Below are 23,320 nucleotides of genomic sequence, written 5' to 3'. Positions count from 1 at the left end.
GAGCTGTAGAGTGAATGAAAGAAAGGTTTCAGCAATTAATTTCAATCTACACAAATTTGCAGTTTTCAGAGAGAAAAAACATAACATTCAGCAATGGTGAGAAGTAGGTCTCCGGAAAATCGGTATTGAATAGGAAGATGAGAGGGAGGAAGGACAATGGTGGTAATAACTCTACGTCTGTCTACCAAAATGGTCTTCACCACTTTGGTCACTATCTTGTATTCATCACAAGCTACCGGGCCTATGAATTCTTGCAATATGCTAAGATCCAAAGTCTTTCCATTCAAAAACAAGATCTCCCAGCAGTGGGATCGCCAAAGACGGCAAACAGACGATACGATCAAGAACAATTCCTTCTTGTCTAGCTTTCTGAGGATCATCAACCGGAGATCCTCGGTCAAATTCTCCCATGAATTCATGGTTCATCTCCTCGCTGCGAGATTATCCTCCTTCGAGTTATTCTCTGTCCTGTTGATTGGATATATCTACTCCTAACTTGGTCCATCAAACCGTCTGATTCCTCTAAATGCAGAATTGCAGAGTCCTCCTGTCCAAAAGAACCCTGCCCACACCTACGTATCCATGTAGCATGACAGTCACACATAGAGAACATCTCATATTCTTATATAGTATTAGGCACGGAAATAGTGCGTTGTGGGTAGACGTGAGTAGAGCTTTTGTGGGGAAGAAATCCAAAATCCTCTGAATGCATTTCAGTAGAGCAACATGCATTCATTATTGTTACTCCACTTTTTGCTACGAGGGCTCCCTATAGAGATGGCAATTTGACTTGACCGGCCCTATCCCTGTTGTGGCAGGTTTTGGGAAACCCAAAACTGAAAGAGAGGGAAGGGAGTGACGGGAAGGGTTGAGGATATGGAGGTGGTGGTGGAGACTAGGGTGGGGGTTAGGAGTGTCAATTGTACTGGATTTGGTCCAATCCAATCTAGTCCAATGCGAGTCCATTATAAATGGACCAGGTCCTAATCCAATCCAATGAATGTATTGGATCAATTTGGACCGGTCCAATTCAATGTCTAGATCGTTCAATCTGTTTAAATTCATTTGGATTTATATTAGTTTCAACCCAAACCTGGTCCATTGACACATATATTCTTATCTTATATCAATGGACTGGATATTGACTTAATCTAATCTAATCCAATATAAATTTATTAAGGATGGACCAAATCCAATCTAATCTAATAAATATTTTGGACCAGATTGGTCCATTCCAAAATGTCTTGTTGGTCTGTCCAATCCGTCCAAATTGATTTTGGACTGAAAAGAGTCCAATCAAAAACCGGTCCATTCACACCCTTAGTGGGAAGTGGTGGTGGTAGTTATAGTTTGAAATCAAACAATGGACAATTTTACCCCAAAAAAGGGGTTTTTACTGTTCAATCCACCCCCACAAATTTTAGCTCCACCATACAGTTGGGGTAGGTGCTGGCTCGGAGTTGATGCCAATACATGGGCGGGTATTAGTGTTTAGGTGGAGGTGTTTGAAAGTTTGAACTCTTGTAAGTTTGCAATGGAATTCAGAATTCTGAGGTGGAGTGCAGTCTAACATCACCCACCCCCCCCCAAAAAAAAAATAATAATAATAATAAATAAATAAAAGATTGCAAGTAGGATTGACTAAGGCGTTATGGGCCAAATTCAGGGATCCCTTTTCCTCGTGGAGACAAATTGAATTGGGATTTCTAGAACCATTAGAGTATAAGGGAGGGATGGGGTGGAGTATTTGAGTTTGGGGGAACCATTTAAATATGTGTAGGGATGGGGTGAAGGAACCATTGGAGTATGAGCTAGGGATGGGGTGAAGTATTTGAGCTTGGGGTCAAGAATAGGGTGATGCAAAATTGGGCCCTGCCCTACCCCATTGCCATTCATATCCCTATCTAATAGGGAGTAGGGTTGCAAATAGATCAAATTGAATTTAATAAAAAGATATATATAATTTGTTTCAATGAAAATCCAAACCAATTTGAATTATATTCAATAGGAATATATTGGATTTTGTAATGCCTAATTCAAATATGATCTGTTCCATGTTCTCGAATATTTGAGTCAAACCAATATTTGTAAACATCACCCTTATTTTAGAATTTCTATAAAATCGTGTTATATATTCAAAACTTGCAGGGACCCATGTGATGCACGACTTTGTTAAGCAAAAGTTAAACAATAGAAACACATAAGAGTATATCATTTTTTATATTTTAATTTTTAAATAATTAATAATTATTTACGTTTTATACTACTTTTAATATTGTTTTACAATAACAAAATGACAACAATTAATTTCAACTAAATTAATAGTCTAATTTCTAATAAATAATAATAGTTGAATCTTTAATAATTATTGAAAATTTATCATTAAATAACAAAACAAAAATAGATTTATACATAATTATTGAAAATATATTTCACAAAGAATACAATAAATACTAAGTTTAGTATACATAAATATATAAAAGATATAGATAAAGGTCTCAAAACTATTATTAAAAAATATTAAATTTTCTGAAAATTCCTTTCTAGAATTATAAATTGATATAAGTAAAAAATATTTGTATTATTAGTACAATAATAGTTGTAATTATTATTATAATTTTAATATCTACTAAAAATATATATTTTGAAATTTATTACATTTTTTTGTTATTTGGAATCTTTAATATCTTTAAATTATTTAATCAATTTTCATTATTATCAAATATTATTAAATATATTATAATTATTTTTGTGTTTTAAATAATATTTTTAAAGTTATTAAATAATTTTGTTATTTAAATAATATTTAAAACTTAGTTACGGGAAATGTTTTGTTATTTAAAATATTTAGTTACTTAAGTATTTAAATAATATTTAACTTTTTTGTTATTTAAGTTTCATTGATTTTAAAATTATTACATAATATTAAATACTTTGTTATATAATTATTTAGATTTTTTATACTTTATTATTTAAAATATCTAGTTATTGAAATATTTAAAAAATATTTTTGTTTTTAATTTTTATTATTTAAATAACATTTAAAAAAAATCATCTAAATTTTTAAAATATTATTTAGCTATTAATTTGAATAATCTATAAAACTATACGTTATATTGTTATCACATGATCTCGTTATGAGTTTTTAAAAATCTAAAATTATTAATAATCTGAACATTATTAAATCTATTATATTTTTGTGTTCTTAATAAATATTTTAATCTTATTACATAATTTCATTATAATATTTAAATAATTCTTAATTTTTTTAGTTCAAACATTTTTTCAATAGATAAAGAAAGTAGGGGAGAGGATAAATAAGAATTAAAGATAATTTATGAGAGAATAATGGAGTGCTTTTTTAAAGATATAGTTTCTTAGAATGATCTCCTTTTTTCATAGGAAAATAGAGAAGAATTGAAGTGGGACTCTAGTCAAGGGAATAGTGCTGCCATGTGGCTAGACATCAGAAAAGCAACTCTATCTTTCATTATCTATTTATTATTTGTAAAAATGATATGGTATAAAATAAAATAAAGTATAAAAAAAAGGGAGAAAAACAATAGACTTCCTTGTTATATACTTTGACCTATTTAACTTAAGTAGGTTATTCAGAAGTTTATTTTAGTTAATAATAAGTTACTAATATTTAGGATTTTTTTTCGGTTATTGTCTCCCCATAATGAATGAGAACCGGATGGGCCGAAAACAAAAATGTGCACATCGGCGTGGGTTACCTATCACAAGTGAACACACCATGTTCCAAACAGATGGGTCCCAGTGGCCCATGTAGGACCCCACTTTATGTTTATAGAACACTGATGTGTGCACTTGAGATAGGTAGCCCGTAGCCCAGCCCGGTGTGTATGATTTTGTCTCTAGAAAGGCAATTAACAAGTCCAGTTCAGGTTAGGTAGGGTGGTCCTAGTCCCAGACCAATTATTCATAAGGAGAAAATCATAGACAAAGAACTGTTCCAATTAATAATCATGTCTATCGGGTCTAGACCCAAGTACAATAAAAACTATATTTATTTATTTAAATAATAAATTAAAAATTAAATTTTGATAATATAACCTTAATAAAATGCTATAGTAAAATATTAAATTATTTATATGTTAATAATTAAACATTTTAACTAATATTATCTTATATATTATTTATGAAATTTACCATTTCAATCATTAAATTTGATAAAAATATAAAATATTAGGAAAACTATATATATAAAGCGACTCAGTCCACGTGTCACCCTTGACCTCCTTCAAAACTTGCTCAAAATTTCCCATTCTAATTTTCTCAGTTTTTAGAATTTTCTATTTTTAAAGCTATGTAATTAGGCTCCTTATTGGACCAATGTTTCTAACAAAGAAATTCTAATTAAGGATGGCTCTTTATTAGATATCTCTCTCGCCCTTGCCTTCCACATCCGTACAATCCCTCCCCTATTTGTTGCTTCTTTTTTCTCTCCTCTATTTAAATTGTTAAAGAAACATTCATTAGATATTTTGTCAATCACGTTCTCATGGTTGTGTTCATCTCCTTTCCCACAACCTCTCAAAATTCCTAATTTATGACTCTTAAACTCTCATTTCCCCACTCAAAATTACTTAATAAACATATCTCTTAATTCCTGAAATATTGCTAATAACTAAGTTTTTTTGTTAGACTCTTAACTAATCCCCACTTCCCTACTTCCAAGACACATATCATATATGGCCAACTTGTTTTTGCCTCTAAGGCCCTGTTCGCTTTTCAGTAAGTTACTTACTCGGGTAAATGCAGTTATTTGGGTAAGTTTTTCCTAGGAAACACTTACCCAAGTAAGTGCATTTACCCATGTTTTATTATTTGTCATGTAAATAAGGCAATAACCATTTTAGTCATACAAATCCATTATTAAAAATGACATTTTTGTCCCATTCAAGTGTTGGCAACTTTCCCCTGGGTGGGAAAGTTATTTACCCACCCACCTAGGAGATGGGTATCACTTACTCGGGTAAATGATACCCAGGAAATAAAACTTTCCCTAGTCCCCACATAAATCTAAAAAAAGAACATGGGATTCTTGGTTAATGGGAACCAAAATCCCATTGACCAACTTCCCCCCCCCCCCTCCCAAAATCCGACAAAAGAACACTCCCTAGGTAGCGGGTCACCGATTCGACTAGCTGGGTCGAACGAGTCTGATTGTTCCATGTTAGCACTCTATATTTAAATAAACATATATTTACATACACATGTGTGTATAGATATGTATAAACATGTATTTTATCAATAAATAATGTATAATTATTATTTTATATTTAATTTATGTTTTAAATTCAGTTTTAATTTTTTTTATAAAAATACTAATAATAAAAATTTAAGGAAAAAAAGGGTTCTTTTGTGAAAATAGCAGGGCAAGGTGCCTATGGCCCCTTGGGATGCACATATTTTGAAAAGTTACCCAAAATAAAAATAAAATCACCTCAAGCGAAAACCAGAGTGCTGAAGTTTGCAAACACATTTAGTGTGCAACCCATGACCCGGTCACCGAGTCGAATGGGTCAACATTCAATCTTCCAGGTCAAACGATTTTTTACCAAGTCAATTTTTTATGACCTCCCTTCGGGTTTTACTCAAACTAGACCCAAAATCTTTAACGGGTGACGTTTCAACCAATTCAACCAGTCAAGTTAATAGTGGGTTGGAAACATTGTTTTACATATAATATATGTAGTATTTTATATTTAATTTATGTTTTTAAATTCAATTTTTATTTTTTATTTATAAAAATATTAAAAATTACGATTTGAGGCCAAAAGGGGTTTATGCAAAAATAGTGAGGCAAGGCACCCGCAACACTTTGGGATGCATAGATCTCAAAAGGTTACCCAAAATTAAAAAAAAAAAAAAAAAAAAAAAAAAAGATCAGTTCAATCAGACATCAAAGTGCAAAGTTATGGCTTCTAAAAATTTGCACATACATTAAGTGTGCAACCTGTGATCAGGCAAGACCAAGTAACCGGGTTGAATGGGTCAATAATTGAACCATCGAGGTTGAATAGTTTTTTACTAAGTCAATGGTTTTTTACCAAAGGACATGTTTCAACAAAACCAAAACCATAATCAAATTCAAGTGATGGTTTAAATAGTTCAATCAATCAAGTCAACAATGGGTTAAAAATAGGACAAATTTCTTATGGAAAATTCATGATTAGTACCTTATACTTTGGGCTGACCTAGTGCCACTTTGGTCCCCAAACTTTAAAATGTGGCAATTCAATACCCGAACTTTCAAAACATGACAATCTAGTACCTGATGCTAACCAGTTGTTGACCATCCGTTAAGTGGCATTTGAAAATGACACAAATGCCCTTTGAGTGTCATCTAATTTTCTTTATCAACCATCCAAACATTGACAAAAAATTAACAGTTTCAAATTCTTGCATCTTCTATTCAAGAAAGTTGGAGTCAATGTTTAGATGGTTGATAAAGAAAATTAAATAACAATTGAAAGACATTTATGTCTTTTTCAAATACCACTTAACTACTGGTTAACAATTAGTTAACGGCAGGTACTAGATTGTCATGTTTTAAATGTTTGCATACTGAATTGTTGCATTTTAAAATTCGGGAACCAAAATGACACTAAGCCCAAAGTAAAGGATACTAATAAGGAGTTTTCCATGTACCGTGCCTCAAATTTTCAAAATAAAAATCGTCTTATGAAAATTTTCAACTCGGTGCAACCGCTATATCTCTCCCCGATTTTGAATTAGATTGACACAGTGTTGGGTCGCAGCGGGCGCTTTGAGCAATTGAGGTAGTCTCCTAAATTAGCTGCCTTCCTCCACCGCTTGAACCAGAGATACAAATAAAGAAAAAAAAAAAAAAAAAAGGTATTCATACAGCATAAAAACTGCGATTGCGAGAAACACATTGCAAGCCTCTCTGCAACTCTTCCGTTGCAACTCATTCTCCAACCTCCATTATTTTTGTCCTCATCCTCATTGTTTCAAGCTTAAACCTAATAAAGGGAGAAATTTTTCAGATTCTTTGCCTCAACTAATCTGAAGCAAGCCTGTATTCTCAACCATTTTGAGGATTTCACTGTATTTCTTCCGAAGGGCGGAACAGGGGAGAATTGCAGTTTTGCCTCTGGTTATGTTAGCTCTGTAGTGAGACCTGTGTTCCTGCGGTTACTGAGCTGCATCGTCATACACAATGAACCGCCTTCCTTAGCCTCCACTCCATCTTCATCTTCTTCTTTCTTTTCTCCCGCCCAATAATTTCCTCTCTTCCTCATTTCACCAGGATTCATTCCTTCAACAAAGACTTGCTTCATATACCAGTAAACCCACTCTCTATACTTACAACTCTACATTTTTTTTTTCATTTATTTGTCTAAAATTACCATGTGTTTGCATCCATCTTATCTAAAAGAATTCCTAACGCCACTGTAATTTCTTCTTTGGATATTTGTAACTTTCTGCATAACCAAATCCTCCGCTAATCTGATAATATATAGTACAAGGCTGTAGTCGACGTACGGCAGAATGGCTAGATTTCTGCCTTGTGAAATGTTGGAAGCTTGAGAAGCTTTGATAGCTATTTCTTTTTACGTTTATATGTTTCTTCTTTTCAGCTGGCAATGCTCTTTCTGCGGCTGAATCAGGATTCCGACAGTTTTGCTGGATCAGAGAGTATTGTTGGAGATAAGTGGTTCTTTAGTTCCGGGTGTTGGTTGTTTGGGATTCAAGTTTGATTTAGTTGCTGATTTGCCTTTCCAGTTGAAGTGCGATTTGAAGTCTTTGTAACTACTGTTTATTTCCGATTAGTTGCTGGACATGCGTTGGAACTGTTGGGTGGATAAAGCATCGCTTGCGACTGGTAGATAAGAGTTGTGAAGGAACCAAATAGCTAGTGTGTCGTCTTTGGTAATCAAACAGCTCCACTGTACAAGCAACCACCTGCTCCTCCTGAGGTTCAAACGGCAAGTACCGGCACCCCCACGTTTCAGACAGTAAGCACCGGGGTCAGGGACGAAGACAAGGGTATTATTGCCATTTTTTCAAAATATAACAATCAATTGTATAAAAATTAAGGGCACTTACATAAATAAACAGTAAGAGTACAGTTAGTCAATTAAATAAAACATAAGGATAGTTTAAAAAATTTGCCCTTAAAGATATTGGTATGGGTTTAGATCGGTTTGCTCAAAAGATTTAAACTTAAAAAATTAAATTTAAATTTTAAAAAATTACAATGACATTACAAAAAAATATAAGAAATATAGAAATTTTCTATTTTTTTGTATTAAATATATATTTACATGGTCGGGTAGGTTCGATTTTGGTCATCAATTTACAAATGGCCAAACCAAAACCAACCCAACATTGCCGGATTAGAAAATTTTTGGACTGAAGTCAACCAAAAATACTAGAAAACCAACCAACTCAGGTCAAATTGGATCGGGTTGTTTGGTGTCATTGGTTTGATGAATAACCTAGCTAAAATTAATTATTGTTATTTTTGTATTATAATAAATTCATTAAAAATAGTATATAAAATATAAATAATTATTAATTATTTAAAAATTAAAATATAAAACAATTGTCTACTCTTATCATCTTATGTGTTTCTAATGTTTGCCTTTTGCTAAATAAAGTCTGTGCATCGCACGGGTCCCCACTAGTGTATATATTTATACCACATATAAAAGTGTAAATGGGTCTTATGTTCTGGAATTTTCATTGGACAAAATTTACCCCTTAATCTTGAGCTATCATGGGGGAAAATTGTATTTAATTGAGACAATAAATCAAATAAACAAAATTTATGAATAGAAAATTCAAGACCCCGTCTATACTACTATTAAAAGTGTGAATGAGAGTGTGAAATTTTGTGTTTGACTAAAATACCTTAATTTTTTAATTTGGTCCCTCTCATTGCAAGGATAGAAATGTAATTTGAACAACCATTTTTTCTCATTCAAATCATTCTCATTAAGTCTTATATTTAAGGAACGTAGTAATTCCCAATAACATTCATTGAATCCTATTCTTGACTAAAATACCCCTATTTTTAAATTTAGTCTCTCCAATTATGAGGGCATTAAATGTAATTTAAACTCAGGTCAAATTGGATCGGGTTGTTTGGTGTCATTGGTTTGATGAATAGTCTAGCTAAAATTAATTATTGTTATTTTTGTATTATAATAAATTCATTAAAAATAGTATATAAAATATAAATAATTATTAATTTAAAAATTAAAATATAAAACAATTGTCTACTCTTATCATCTTATGTGTTTCTAATGTTTGCCTTTTGCTAAATAAAGTCTATGCATCGCACGGGTCCCCACTAGTGTATATATTTATACCATATATAAAAGTGTAAATGGGTCTTATGTTCTGGAATTTTCATTGGACAAAATTTACCCCTTAATCTTGAGCTATCATGGGGGAAAATTGTATTTAATTGAGACAATAAATCAAATAAACAAAATTTATGAATAGAAAATTCAAGACCCCGTCTATACTACTATTAAAAGTGTGAATGAGAGTGTGAAATTTTGTGTTTGACTAAAATACCTTAATTTTTTAATTTGGTCCCTCTCATTGCAAGGATAGAAATGTAATTTGAACAACCATTTTTTCTCATTCAAATCATTCTCATTAAGTCTTATATTTAAGGAACGTAGTAATTCCCAATAATATTCATTGAATCCTATTCTTGACTAAAATACCCCTATTTTTAAATTTAGTCTCTCCAATTATGAGGGCATTAAATGTAATTTAAACTACTACATTTCTCCTCTTTCAATTCCCTATCATTAAGTCTTATTTTAGGGTATTAACTCCCATTTTTCATTAATGATGAGGGTAAAATGACTTCCAATTACGAATTGCCATGTGGCAGCCAAAACCATCTTATAACATCTCGGCATCACATGTGGAGAGGCCTCACTTGAATGCACATTGATAAATTGGCTTATGACGCCTAGACTAACTCCAATCTTACTTAAGAAAAAACCAGTAGATCAGCTTATAGGACTAGGATGCACGTCCTCTGACTGCCCAGACACCGATCTACCTCTCCAACCTAGGTAACCTACGACTTGAGGAACCACGCTGACCTCAGCACCCCTGAAATGTGCATGGACGGATAAGCCACTTAGCACCCCTAAAACGTGCATGGACATAGTGGGTGGGCAACGATAAACCTAGTTCCTTCCATTTTGCAAGAAACCGAATTAGTGCAACCACAACGCCGTGCGGGCATACTCCGTAAGCAATGGAGGGATAAGCCCATCACCTCCGAACATGTCAATCATGCTTCAACCGAGCCACAAAGTCAATATAAGGGTGATCCCTTACCCTCAAAAGGTACACTTACTCTTTTGCATACCAACTCTCTACTCGATTTCTTGCATGTTAGCTCGATGCTGACTTAATCTTCGGACCCCCTTGCCTATTAGGTCATCCCCTTGGGCTCTTTGACGTGTTTTATCTTCTAGATTCAGCATGTTGATCTCATCTAGCATCTCATATATTTAACAACTTATTTATTTAATCAACTTTTCATTAAAGAGTGTTTGTTTGGCCATTAGGCCCATAATTTTTTATTCCAAAAATACCCTTAACACTTTTTTATACATAAAACAAAATTGGCCAAATATAGCCAATAGAATGGTTGCCCATGTCATATTAAGGGAAAAAATGGTATTTTTATTTATATTTTCTTTTGATTAAATTTATTTAAATGAACATTAGGATCAACACTATCATTTTCCACTATCATCTAATGGAAGATTGATTAAATCCGTTGCAAATTATAAGTGGTGTTTTAGTAAAATGCTAACTATTTGGTAGATTTTAGTAAATCCATGAAACTATAAGGGTATGTTAGTAAATGACCATTTCTATTCTTTATCTTTCGCTTAATAAATCGCGTGCATCACACGGGTCCCCGCTAGTTAACTCTTATATTAATTAACCATATTAAAAAAAATAAGTGTGCCAAAGAAGAATTGTTTTATTGATAATAGAAATACAATATAAATTTAAAATCAACCCAAAACAGAATTGTTTTCCTATTTGGTAGCAAGTCAACAATTCAACCTTTTAGGTAAATGTGTAAACCTTGTTGTCATAATTATATAATAATAAAAATTAAAAATGATGAAAACAAACAAAAGTAAACAAAACTACAAATAAAAAAAATGTAGAAGACATTTGGGCATATCTCTAATATTGTATATTTATCATATTAAACAAAAACAAGTGCGATAAATAAGAATAAAATTATAGAAAATTTTGAAAATATATTATTTACTATCATCATCATTATGATAAAAAATTGTGATGTGCAAATTACATATTTATATATATACTAAAGTAGAAACATGCCACATCATGGCCTGAGCTTTCTCCTTTATCCCTACCAAAACTCTCATCCCCTATGCATTTTTGCCATCCTTGCTCGCTCATGGAGCCACCTCATCACTCCCTTCTCCCTCTCTCATTTTGACATCCCAGGCCCATCCCTCTTTCCTCTATGTTTATCCCTTTTGATATTCATTCCTAAAATATCTCTCTACCAAAATCTAATCTAATATAGCCAAGTGCAACTACTATCACCCACTTTCTCATAAGTTATCCATAATTCCTATTTATCCTATCCCTTCTATATCTATCAAAAGAAAATATGAATTAAAAAATTTAAGAATTATTTAAATATTATAATTAAATTATATAATAACTTTAAAATATTTATTAAAAACAAAAAAGATTATCGTAGATTTAATAATATTCAAAATATTAATATTTTTACTTTTATGAAATTCAAAACAAAATTATATACTAACAATATAAATTATAATTTTACAAATTATTCAATTTAAAGATGATTCAAATAATAAAAATTAAAAATTAATAAAATATATATTATTTAAAATTTTCGATAACAAAATAACAAAAATAGATAAATATTATATAAGAAAATAATTATAATATATTTAATAATATTTGGTAATAATAATATGAAATATAAATAATTTAAATTTTTTAATATTATTGAAATAATGAAAAATATAGTAGTATTTTTTAAAATATTTTTAATAGATATTAAAAATATAAAAAGTGTAGTAATAATTGCAATTATTAATGTACTAATAATAAAATAATTGTAATTATTTTAATTTTATTATTTAATAAAAATTTATTAATAATTATTTGAGATTAAACTATTAATCGATACAACCAATTTATACCCCTAACTCTATTGCTTAAATTATTTTAACAAAGCCCATGCTAGTACATATATATAAATATTGGTTCTGGTTTGAATCCATAAAAATAGGCAAAAACCAAATTGACCCATGGGACAAAGTTATACGAAAACTGAGAAAATTGATTCAGTTCGTACGGTAAAATAATAATGATCCATCGACAGCCCTAATGCCATTGCCAACAGGAATGAATGGTGTACGAATCATAAATTCAGAATATTGCATAGGCGGATTTTCCCATGCATCGCAATTCGAAAGGGCCCCTCTAATTATGTAAATTGAGCAGTCGAAACTTGCACTCCCATGAACAATTAACGCCGTTCTCGTCCTTCTCAGCTCAGCAGCGTCACTTCTCAAATCCCTCTTAAACGGTCTGACTAATGTTTGATTTGCAAGAAAAAGATATTTTATGGGCATGTGGTATTCCAATGGGGTTCATCAAGTTTTAGGTATTGTTTGGCAAGTCTTAACAGTTTATAAAATATTTGATTAGAGGTGCATCTTTTCATACATCTTTTTAAACTACAGTCTTTAGACAGCTCAATTCTTTTTTTTTTTTTTTAACTAAATGGGAAAAGATGAAACTGGGCTCTTAAACAACCGATTGCCCCCATGAAAAGATACACGGAAAACTGGGTCTTCCAAGCTTTTAAAAACTCCAAAAACACTTGTCAAACACCACGTAAATTATCAGGATGCAATGAAATCAACGATAACACTCCACACCTGCCACACCAGTCATAGGACCCACAACCATTTAACATATGACTGTGGGCTGGGCCCAGGTGTGGGGGCATTATAATTCGTTCCACGGCCCGCTACACATCCATCACGTTCAGCTAACAGTCCGAAATAGGCAATTGACGCCATGGTTTCGGTCGTATTCGTAACTCGTAACTCGTAAGTCGTAAGTCGTAGATCAGTCAAGACTCGAGACAGATTGCAGCCAAGATTTTAAGAAGAAACGACAAGATTATAATTCCTGACCGTAATTAGAGATACGTATACACCACGAAAGTCTTCTATTGTCCCTCGTTTTCGTAGGTTCAGTTCAATGTGAATAATGGATTAACAGGCAAAAACACAGTTAAACTCTGGATGTGGGCTCGGGCTGTTCTTCTACTACGTGTTAAACGCCCGCTCATCAGAATTGGGATCTGGGTATATTCTTTGGCTTTGGCTTCAGATTCCATGTTCCAAGTGAAGCACTTGGCGCTCTGTTGTGACTTGTGAATGAAGCCATAGATTGTTAAACCAGACGAGCTGAGAAAACATACTGCCCGAAATCTGCTAATTATACGCTGAAGATCAATCAAGTTTTATCAGATCCGGCAAGAATTGAGTAAAGGACGGTTTTTTCTTTTATTAATGTCAAACTTCGATCTAAACAGCACAGGAAAAAAAAAAAAAAGGAAAAACGATTTACAAAAATACAATCCTTGGCGCTGGAGGATATTTTCGTCCTTTCCTTTAAGAAGTAAATTAAATATTAGAGATGGAGATTCAATTGAAGATATCAGCTCTACTCCAGACTCCAGACTCCAGACTCCAGCCTTCTCTCTTCTCTCCTTCTCTGAAAGTCTTCTGTTCTCAATTCATGGGCTCTTTGCTTTGGCCTGCTTTCAAGGAGCGTTATCTCATCTTTTCTCTTCTGTTCTCTTTGGCTTTCTCACATGGGTATGCTTGGAAAGCACCGTTTTGCCCATATGACATTCTTCCCTTATTACCCAGACAGGTTTCTTGGCCAATTCTCAACTCTCTCCGAAATGCTGTTGATCTTCTCCCCACTTTTGTTGGTGCTGCCTCATCATCTAACAGTACTGTGGAGTGGAAGGGCGCTTGCTTTTATAAGAACAGTGCTTGGATGGAATTCCACAACAAGAGCGGCAGTGAATTCGGTGGAGGGACACTTCATATCAAGGTAAACAAGAATCAGTATTCTGGGTTTTCTTCTCTTAAGAGTACTTATTCAAATTTGTTCAACATTGGAAGATTCTGGACAAGTTTTGGAGAACTTGATATCTGAGTAATCTCGCTCCCAAACAATTCTACCTAATTTAATCCCACAGAACTGTTTTCTTCTTCTCTTGATTTTATCAATAATTTAATTGTTATATTTTCTGCTCTTCGTCTTTTATTGGTCACTTCTCACTTGTGTTGTTTTCTATTGTTTAGAAAGCTTATTATTTGGAATTGTTCGGAGTTCTAGTTTGGAGGATTTGGAGGGTTGTGCTTGTGTGTGTTTTAAATGGTTGGAAGTTTCCAGATAATTTTGGTGGAACTGGTTTTATATTTCTATCCGGGATCTTTCATCCATGATTGGTTAAGTATCAATATGCCTTAGGCTTCTTTTTTAACAGTTATGCCACGCAGCCCCTACTCCCTGCTCTGCTTTTAATCTCTTGCAATTCTAGTGGAAAATTAACTGTCGTGGTCTCTTTTTTTTTATAGTGTTGGACAATTCTAACTAATTTAAGAGGATTCAGACTGCTGCTTATCAGCGTTTAGTTAGCTTCTGATTCTTCCTATGTTTACTGCAATCTGAAGGAACGCATCTTTTCTTCTCTAATTTGATACTATCGAGATGTTTGTTATGTTAGTTCTATTGTACTTATAAATCTTGGGAATATTCTAATTTTATTATAGTTTTGACTATGTGAGTTTTAATTGCATGGTTAATTTCAGATACTTGTGTATTCTCTACTATCTCTAGTGGCATAATTGTACAAAAAAATCTAGTTCCCTAGACGCATTTGGTGCTTGTCCAGCAAAAAAACAAAAAAGATGCATTTGGTGTATTTCTTGCATAGTGTTCCAAACAACAGGAGAATCAAAACTGATGGTCAAATCACACATACATATTCTTGTGTTATTATCATCTAGCAGTCTTAGTTTTGTTTTTTTTTTTTTTTTTTTTCTATTCATTTTCATGTTAGGTATTGGCCATGGGTTAACAATCTCACATATACATATTTGATGAGCGCTTTCTCTTTTATTTTCCTTTGTTATTTACATGTATGGCAGTGTTTTTGTGTTTCTAGTAAAGTCGTGTAATTGATATATGTTTGATGATCACAGATACAAATATATATCTGACAACTTCAATATTATTTCTGCTTTTTCATCCAGACTAGCAAAGCTCATAGTTGGACGTGTATGGATATCTACATTTTTGCTACTCCATACCGTGTAACATGGGACTACTACTTCCTTGCTCGGGAGCATACATTTGAGTTCAAGATGTGGAAGGGAAAAGCTGAGCTCGAATATGTGAGTTGTCACTTTTCCATTTGCTAAGAAATTACCTGTTCCAATTTATTTGTGAAACATGTTCTTATGTCTAGAGTTATCTTTTTATTTTTCCTGAAATCAGGTGAAACATACTGGGGTTTCTATATTCCTTATGGAATCAGGGATGCTAGGAACCCTTCAAGCTCTCTGGGATGTCTTCCCATTGTTTTCAAGTACTGGATGGGGTGAAAATGCAAACCTTGCATTTCTCAAGAAGCATATGAAGGCCTTCTTTGCACAGCGTCCTCAGCCTTGGGTTACAAACATAAGTGTTGATGACATTCACTCAGGAGATTTCTTAGCAATATCAAAAATTCGAGGGCTATGGGGTGGTTTTGAAACATTAGAGAAGTGGGTTACTGGATCTTACGCTGGTCATACTGCTGTTTGTTTGAAGGATTCTGAAGGTAAACTTTGGGTTGGAGAATCTGGACATGAAAATGAAAAGGTAAGATCATATAAATTACTCAGTGTCAGATGACATCTCAGCTTTTTAACTCAAATTTCTTAGAAGCTTCATAGTTGTTATTCTCTGCCACACCCATGTCAAACACTTCACTTTTAAGGATCAAAGTGCTAGTTCCTATTTGGACATCCTTCATGTTTGAGTAGTATTGATCTCACAATTCAGTTTCTGTTACTATTGCTGCTTTTATTTTTCTTTTTGTATTCATTCCTGTTCTAAGAACATTTCAAACATCAGTTCTGATGTTGAAAGAGTTGATAGATGAGAGCTAGAAACAATGTTGTTTGGCTGTGCTCTACTTCTACTACAGTCTTGGAAGTTCTCTTTAGATGTGCATCTTTAAAGAGAATTAATAAACTCATATATTGTTTCTATCTTATAATCACAATGGAACATTATCATCTTCTTGTACAGAGGTGAAACGTATCTAGGCTAAAAACAAGGTCATATTTTTATTGGCATGTTTCACAAATGATGATCAGGTGACTGGTATTTTGATGGAACTACAATCTACCTATAGTTCTATACTTTATATGATAAGATCCAATTACTCCATTAGTTATATTGTATTAATGTGAAAGATGCTACATGCACATATCAAGTTTATGTGTCCAACAGTCCATGAACATACTGCATTTTGTTACTCACACCCATACTGATGCAACATAGCATCACCAGATTGGAATGGTATTCTTTGGCCACTTTACCTATGGTCAATATTCAAGTGGGGACAAACATGGCTTTGTCATCCATCATCTTTTATCTGTATTTTGTTGGAATTAATTAGAGATTATTATGCAGTTTGAACTATTACATGGTCGACTCCTGTTTACTTTACTGGCATATGTGCAACCTAGGAAGAAAGCATCTATTCACAACGTAATGGTTTGCTTATAATGTATGAAAAATATGATTGTATATGATTTAAGGGTAACATAAATACTTGCAATCCAGTACCAAGTTGGATAAGCTCCTTTTTTAATGTTGAGGGAAAGCTGAATTTCTGTTATATATCTGTCTTTATGCAAACTGTTCAATTATTTAGTTAAAGGGACAACTCTGTGAAATATCAATTGGGAGACAATGCTGAAGAGGTTCTTTCATTTTTATCGCAGGGGGAAGATATCATTGCTGTGTTGCCATGGGATGAATGGTGGGAATATGAACTGACAAAAGATGATACCAATCCTCATATCGCATTGCTTCCTTTACACCCTGACCTCCGAGCCAAGTTTAATGAATCAGCTGCTTGGGAATATGCAAGACGCATGGCAGGGAAACCATATGGTTTCCATAACATGATATTTAGCTGGATAGACACAACAGACGGGAACTACCCTCCACCCATTGATGCTCATTTGGTATTTCTTTTCTTGGTTATTTTTTTCCTTTTTTTTGTGATATTTGTTTTTCAGATTAAAGGGCCATTGGATAAGTCTCCATTTCAACCAGTTCAGCTGTTATCAAACAGCCCCTAAGTTTGTTGGAATATAAAATTGATGTTTTTCCCTGTGATTTTAATTTCTCTATTATTATTAGATTTAATTTATGGTTTACAATTTTTATCCTCAAAACACGGTTCAAGTATGTAGGATTATTCTGTTTCAAAACTTAAAGCAAGTGACCTGGTTGTTGACCTTATGAGGGATTGCATCCAAGCCCAAATTTTTCCAGGAGGTGCTTAATAAAATCTGATAATTAGTGAACACCAGGTGGGAGTTCAACCTTAGAAGACATAATTAAGTTGCAGTTACCTCTGAAACATTTGTTAAACAAATCTTGTGCATCATCAAAGATTCTTCTGTGTTCTTCCTCTACAGTACTGACATAATTGTGTTATGGATTGTATAGGAGATTTATATCATTAAAAAAATAGAAATTTAAGGCAGGAAAAGAGAAATAAAAAGGATTTTCTGATAAAGTTATTGAGATTAAAAAAACGTTAGGATGGAATTTCGCCATTTCCCAACTATATGAGGTTGGCTACATGAAGCCTGTTTTGCCATTTCGTTCTGTTCAGTGCTATCCATGTTAAATTATGAGTGCTTAAGGCATTTCTTACTACTTCAACCAATGTCCTATTAAGAAACCTATGCATATCATGCAGAACAGTGATGAACTACAATTTGATTAAATTGGGAAAGAAAACCATGTGACCCTTGACTTAGCGAAAAGTCAAGTCGTGAATTAATTCATGGAATTCAAAACCTGGGACAGGAATTGTCTTATTATTATTATGAAGATTTCCAGTTACTTCTCATGTTTTGCAATTTAGGCTCAGTTTGGAAGGAGTACAAATACAAATATATGCAAGTACAAATACATAAAAAAATACAAAATACAAGGCTTTGCACTCTCCATATGTATTTGTACTCCTTCCAAACTGAGCCTAAGCAAAATAGAACGGACATATTGATATGGTTTCTTTGTTTCTCAGATAAATTAAATGAACTATATTATATAAGTTCATGATATAACATATTATGAACCAGGAATTTGGGCATTATAAGAGGTAAATCATTCAATTCATTTGTTCTGAGTGCAATTTGCGTTGTTCATTCAGGTTGCTTCAGTTATGACCATATGGAATCAAATGAAACCGGAGTATGCTGCTAACATGTGGAATGAAGCCTTGAACAAGCGGCTTGGGACCAAGGTATCTTAAGAATATATTTTCTATTTTGTTGTCCAGATCTTTACTAATAAATCTTTGTTATTACTCTAGTGATTATTGAACTGGCACGTGTGCAGAATTATATGCTGTAAAAAATGGTAGATCGAGCATTTAATTAATTCCTTAATGGCATAGCACATGCAGGGTTTTCAACCCACCATAATGTTCTGAAAATTGTAGTCATATTGTAAACCATTCAGAAAGTGGAATCGAATCAAATTGAATCATGAATCGTATTGTAAATCGTAAGATTATTTCTACTCTTTACAAACTTGTCAAAAAATTAAACATAGATATGTACCTAAAATAAATATAGATACATACCCAAAAATTAAATATATACAGTGATTCTACCCTATTTTTTAATCCATGTTTACCATATTGTACCTAAAGTAATAGAATACTTACACAATAGAAATCTAAGATTATATAATCAAGTTTGACTTGAAAGTCAAATAGTCCACATAAAATGGCTCTTTATCCAACATATGATGGAAAATAAACTCAATATATGGTCTTAATGCAAATAAATCAACTTGTAGTAAGGTGTTTAAAACAAGTCATATTTGACGAAACTAAAGGGAAGACAAAATGATGAAGTAGAGAACTAATTCTTAATTGAATTGATTTGAGTCGTAGTGAATTACTTATAAAAAAAAATGAATTGTAGTGAATGGGAGTAGATTTATACGATTAGGGTTTGAGACCAAGACATAATTCAATGTAACCATTTCCGGTGCCTTGGTTCAATAATTCATAGCAAGGGAGAGATTGAGGAGGGTGTCATCCAAAGAATTAGAACAGGATAGGCAAAATGGAGGGGTGCATCTGGACTTTTATGTGATAGGTGGATACCACTTAAATTAAAAGGAAAATTCTATAAAACAGTTGTAAGGCCAGCTATGTTGTATGGAGGTGTTGGGCAGTCAATAAGCAATATGTCCAGAAAATGAGTGTGACAGAAATGCGAATGCTAAGATGGATGAGTGGAAAAACTAGAACCGATAGGATTAGAAATGAAGTCATTTGTAGGAACCTAGGAATAGCTCCAATAGGTGATAAAATGAGAGAGTAGACTAAGATGGTTTAGTCACATGAATAGAAGACCACTAATTGTTCCATTTAGAAGAAGTGATTTGTTACAAGTTGAAGGGGCTAGAAGAGCTAGGGGGTAGACCAAAAAGGACTGGGGTAGTAGTAGTAAGAAATGATTTAGGCACTAATAATTTAACAGTGGATATGGTTTTAAGTAGAGCATGTTGGTGAAACAGGATTCATGTAGCCAACCCCATATAGTTGGGATAAGGCATGGATGATGATGATGGTGATGGTGATGTATGGATCATAGGATTTATGAATAAATTCAAACAAAAATCTAGAAAAATATTCATACATATAATTTGAATTGAAACCCTTGGGATTCATGATTCAAATCATGAATTGTATTGTAAATCATAAGATTTTGACAACATTATCACCAAACAAGATCTTCTACAATGAAAAGTCATTGTGATTCCATGATTTCTATCATCTATGATCTTGTATATTTTCTGCAATCAATTATAGACTAAAAACTTGAGAAAACATTGATATATTGGGCTGTGTCGGTTGGCATTTTTATCCAACTAAGGGTGTGTCTAATATGTGGTTCATTCTGTCTTTCATGGTTTTGAAAACGATCCCCTTTTGATGTTCATGGAAAGGTGTTTGTAGTTCTGTGCAAGCAAGTGTGCGTGACAACTTTCAAGAAAATAGCTTTGTTTTTGGAAACAATAAAAGTTGCTTCCAGAAGAAAAAAAATTAAAAAAAAAAATCTTTTCAAACACATCTTGTTGACATAGCTAGTTCTTACAATATACACCTTAATTACTTTTCTGAAAAGAGAAACCAGTGCTTGTAAACTTGTTTCATTTTACTTCCCAAAAAATAGAATCTAAACCATCTATAGAGAAGTTTTTTTTTGGGGGTTTTACTTTTAAGAGAAGTCAGTTTTAACTTTTAAAAAACACCAGGCTGAGTTTCTAAAAAATACCATGACAAAATGAACCTGAATACCAAGCTCTGCGTAATATGGGGTCTACAAGGATTGGACTGGCATGACATATAGGCCTATCCTGGCGCTAGGATGGCTATGAGTATGTACTCATTTTTGTAACTATGCTATATTTTTATTTATTTATTTACTTACTCATTTTGTATATCCTTTATATAGTTTCACTTTAAGAAAGTTTTAGATAAATATGCATTGGGAATGACTTCAACCCAGGTCATGTTTATGAAATACAAGGCCAAATGTTAACTAACTGGCTTGACTATCACTGACCTGGATTGGACCAAACATGACAGCTTCAACCAGGCATGGGCCACATTCATTGCCTCCTTTAGAACCCTCCTAGTACAATCCCTACTTGAAATCACCCATTGGTTGTTCTTGATATCTTTAGGTGAGCTTCATTAAATAGTGGTTGTCTACACACCCCACCTTATCCTCTCATACTTCGAAGAGAATACTTATATGTATGTGCAATTTTCCTGCAATTTCTATGAACTATGTATTCATGAAGGAATAACTCAGATAACTTTTCTGCTAAGAACTTCCAATATTTTTCTATTCTGGTTTGGCAATTATTTGTATTTGAATAATCAATTTGGAGGAATGTTTTTTAATACTTGTCTATTATTAGTTATGCTTATCAACAATGCAGGGAAAGAAGAGTTTCATCGTGCTTCTCTTTCTCTGCTTAAGTAGGTAGCCCTCTGCTTCCAATTTCAATAGATAGCTTATTCCACATTGATCATCCTTGTTTTCATAGCACAACCATGGTAGTAAGCATTATGGTATTGTACCCTTGTATAGGGGACAACTATTGGATTTGTGGATCAAAAATGTGATCCATGCGACCATGCCCCCTGATTTTGGCAAGTCATTTCGCTTTTGACTTCATTCCTGATCAGTCAAATTGTGAGATACAAGATGGGCAGAAACTCTCCAAGACATTTCTGGGAAAACCAAATGCAGGCTGGATATCATGTTGCTAGGGTTCAATTTCAAGCTTGTTTATGAGTTTATGGCACATTATATAATGATTTTTTATCTGGAGAACTGAACCAAATGATTTTGTGTTCTGTATAGGGTCTTGATCTTCCAGAAATATTAGTTGAAACTGAAAGGCGTGGATTATCTTTCGATAAACTGCTGATGATTCCTGAACAGGACGATTGGATTTATAGCGATGGAAAATCAACTTCATGTGTTGCCTTCATTCTTGAAATGTATAAGCATGCAGGGTTGTTTGATCCAATTGCCAGCTCCATTCAAGTTACAGAATTCACAGTATGTTCACCCAATATAACTCGGTGACCCCTAATCTTTTATGGAACTTGTACTAGACAATCCACCATCTTGCACTGTCAGGATTATATCAGACATTGAAACAATGGTTTAGAATGCATGCACTCAGCCCCCCCCCCCCCCCTCTTGCAAGACGTCCATTCTGCATTCATGGGTAAAGGATAGAATAACTAATAAATATAAGCTACTTCATTACCAGTAGATTAGTCCAATTGTATAATACATAGAGGGGAAGGTTGAGAAAAAGGGTAATGAAGTACCTTATTTCACTGTTTTCTATAGTGTTGAGTTTTTAGAGACTAATGATGTTTATGGTAGAGTAATTATGAACTATTGGAAAGTAAAATTTCAGCAAGTAACACCCGCTAATTATTTCATCTGCTTGTTTATCCAATTGCAGATAAAAGATGCATATACCCTCAAATTTTTTGAGAATAATTCAAGCCGCCTTCCCAAATGGTGCAATGAAGGTGATAACGTGAAGCTTCCTTTCTGCCAAATCAAAGGGGAATATCAGATGGAGCTACCAGGATACAATACCATGGATCTGTACCCCCACATGAATGAGAGATGTCCATCACTTCCCCCAGAGTACTACAGGCCAAAGGGATGCTGAAATTCTTTATTCCATTCTATTTTAATATTCTACATAATAATTGCTGTCTGTACCAGGTTCTTGTATATTTAGTTGTCATTTGTAACATAGGCGTTGTAAATTTGATTATTGACTATAGCAATGAGCAAAAGAAGCTATGAGTACTATACTCCTTGTATAATATCTGAAGGAAACTTGGGTTGGCCATGTTGGGGTGAGGTGATGGATTGTCTTCCCTATTCAAACTAAGCTCCTTGACCTGGGGGGCCACTCTTCTGTGATCCACTGCCCAAGGGTTGATGGGCTCATAGTCTACTGCCATTACTACCATCCTGTAATAACTGCATACATTGAGAAGTCTTGAAGGAGTCTAAACAACCTAGGAACTTTCAGGTGTCAGTCTGTCAGTCTGACTGTTGAACCTCACATGTTGCTTTTGGCTTACTCCATCCATGGTGTACATTTTTAGTTTAACATCCTTCTGTAACATGGCTAAAAAAGCCTAAAATAAGCTCTTTCTTAGGGTCACATTTTAAATTAGAATATTTTTTATGCATTCACACCAGCATTAATATACCGGATCCCATCGGAGTATTGAGAATTTAGATTACCTATGGCCATACTCTAATGCAAGGTGGAGAATAGGGCTAATATAGTTATATAA

General features: G+C 33.4%; 1 protein-coding gene across 1 annotated transcript; it reads left to right on the top strand.

Annotated features, from left to right (window-relative positions):
• Positions 1 to 13,442: 13,442 nt before the first annotated feature.
• LOC148875411 (uncharacterized) lies at positions 13,443 to 22,823 on the top strand. Its single transcript, XM_088964665.1, has 7 exons — positions 13,443 to 14,199; positions 15,408 to 15,548; positions 15,652 to 16,017; positions 17,151 to 17,396; positions 18,599 to 18,691; positions 21,843 to 22,043; positions 22,462 to 22,823. Exons 1-7 carry the CDS (start codon positions 13,774 to 13,776, stop codon positions 22,675 to 22,677), a joined length of 1,689 nt encoding a protein of 562 aa, XP_088820791.1. The 5' UTR covers positions 13,443 to 13,773; the 3' UTR covers positions 22,678 to 22,823.
• Positions 22,824 to 23,320: the final 497 nt, after the last annotated feature.

Source organism: Nelumbo lutea, chromosome 1, assembly GCF_056320005.1.
Source record: "Nelumbo lutea isolate HS-2025 chromosome 1, American lotus-T2T, whole genome shotgun sequence".
NCBI classification, from domain to species: Eukaryota; Viridiplantae; Streptophyta; class Magnoliopsida; order Proteales; family Nelumbonaceae; genus Nelumbo; species Nelumbo lutea.
This window is presented reverse-complemented; position numbering and strand designations above follow the sequence as displayed.

Excerpts from the sequence above, each read along its gene's own strand:
- LOC148875411 (XM_088964665.1), top strand. The coding sequence starts at position 13,774 with ATGGAGATTCAATTGAAGATATCAGCTCTACTCCAGACTCCAGACTCC. Across the intron at positions 15,549-15,651 it reads GAAAAGCTGAGCTCGAATAT|GTGAAACATACTGGGGTTTC; the intron begins GTGAGTTGTCAC and ends TCCTGAAATCAG. Across the intron at positions 17,397-18,598 it reads CACCCATTGATGCTCATTTG|GTTGCTTCAGTTATGACCAT; the intron begins GTATTTCTTTTC and ends TTGTTCATTCAG.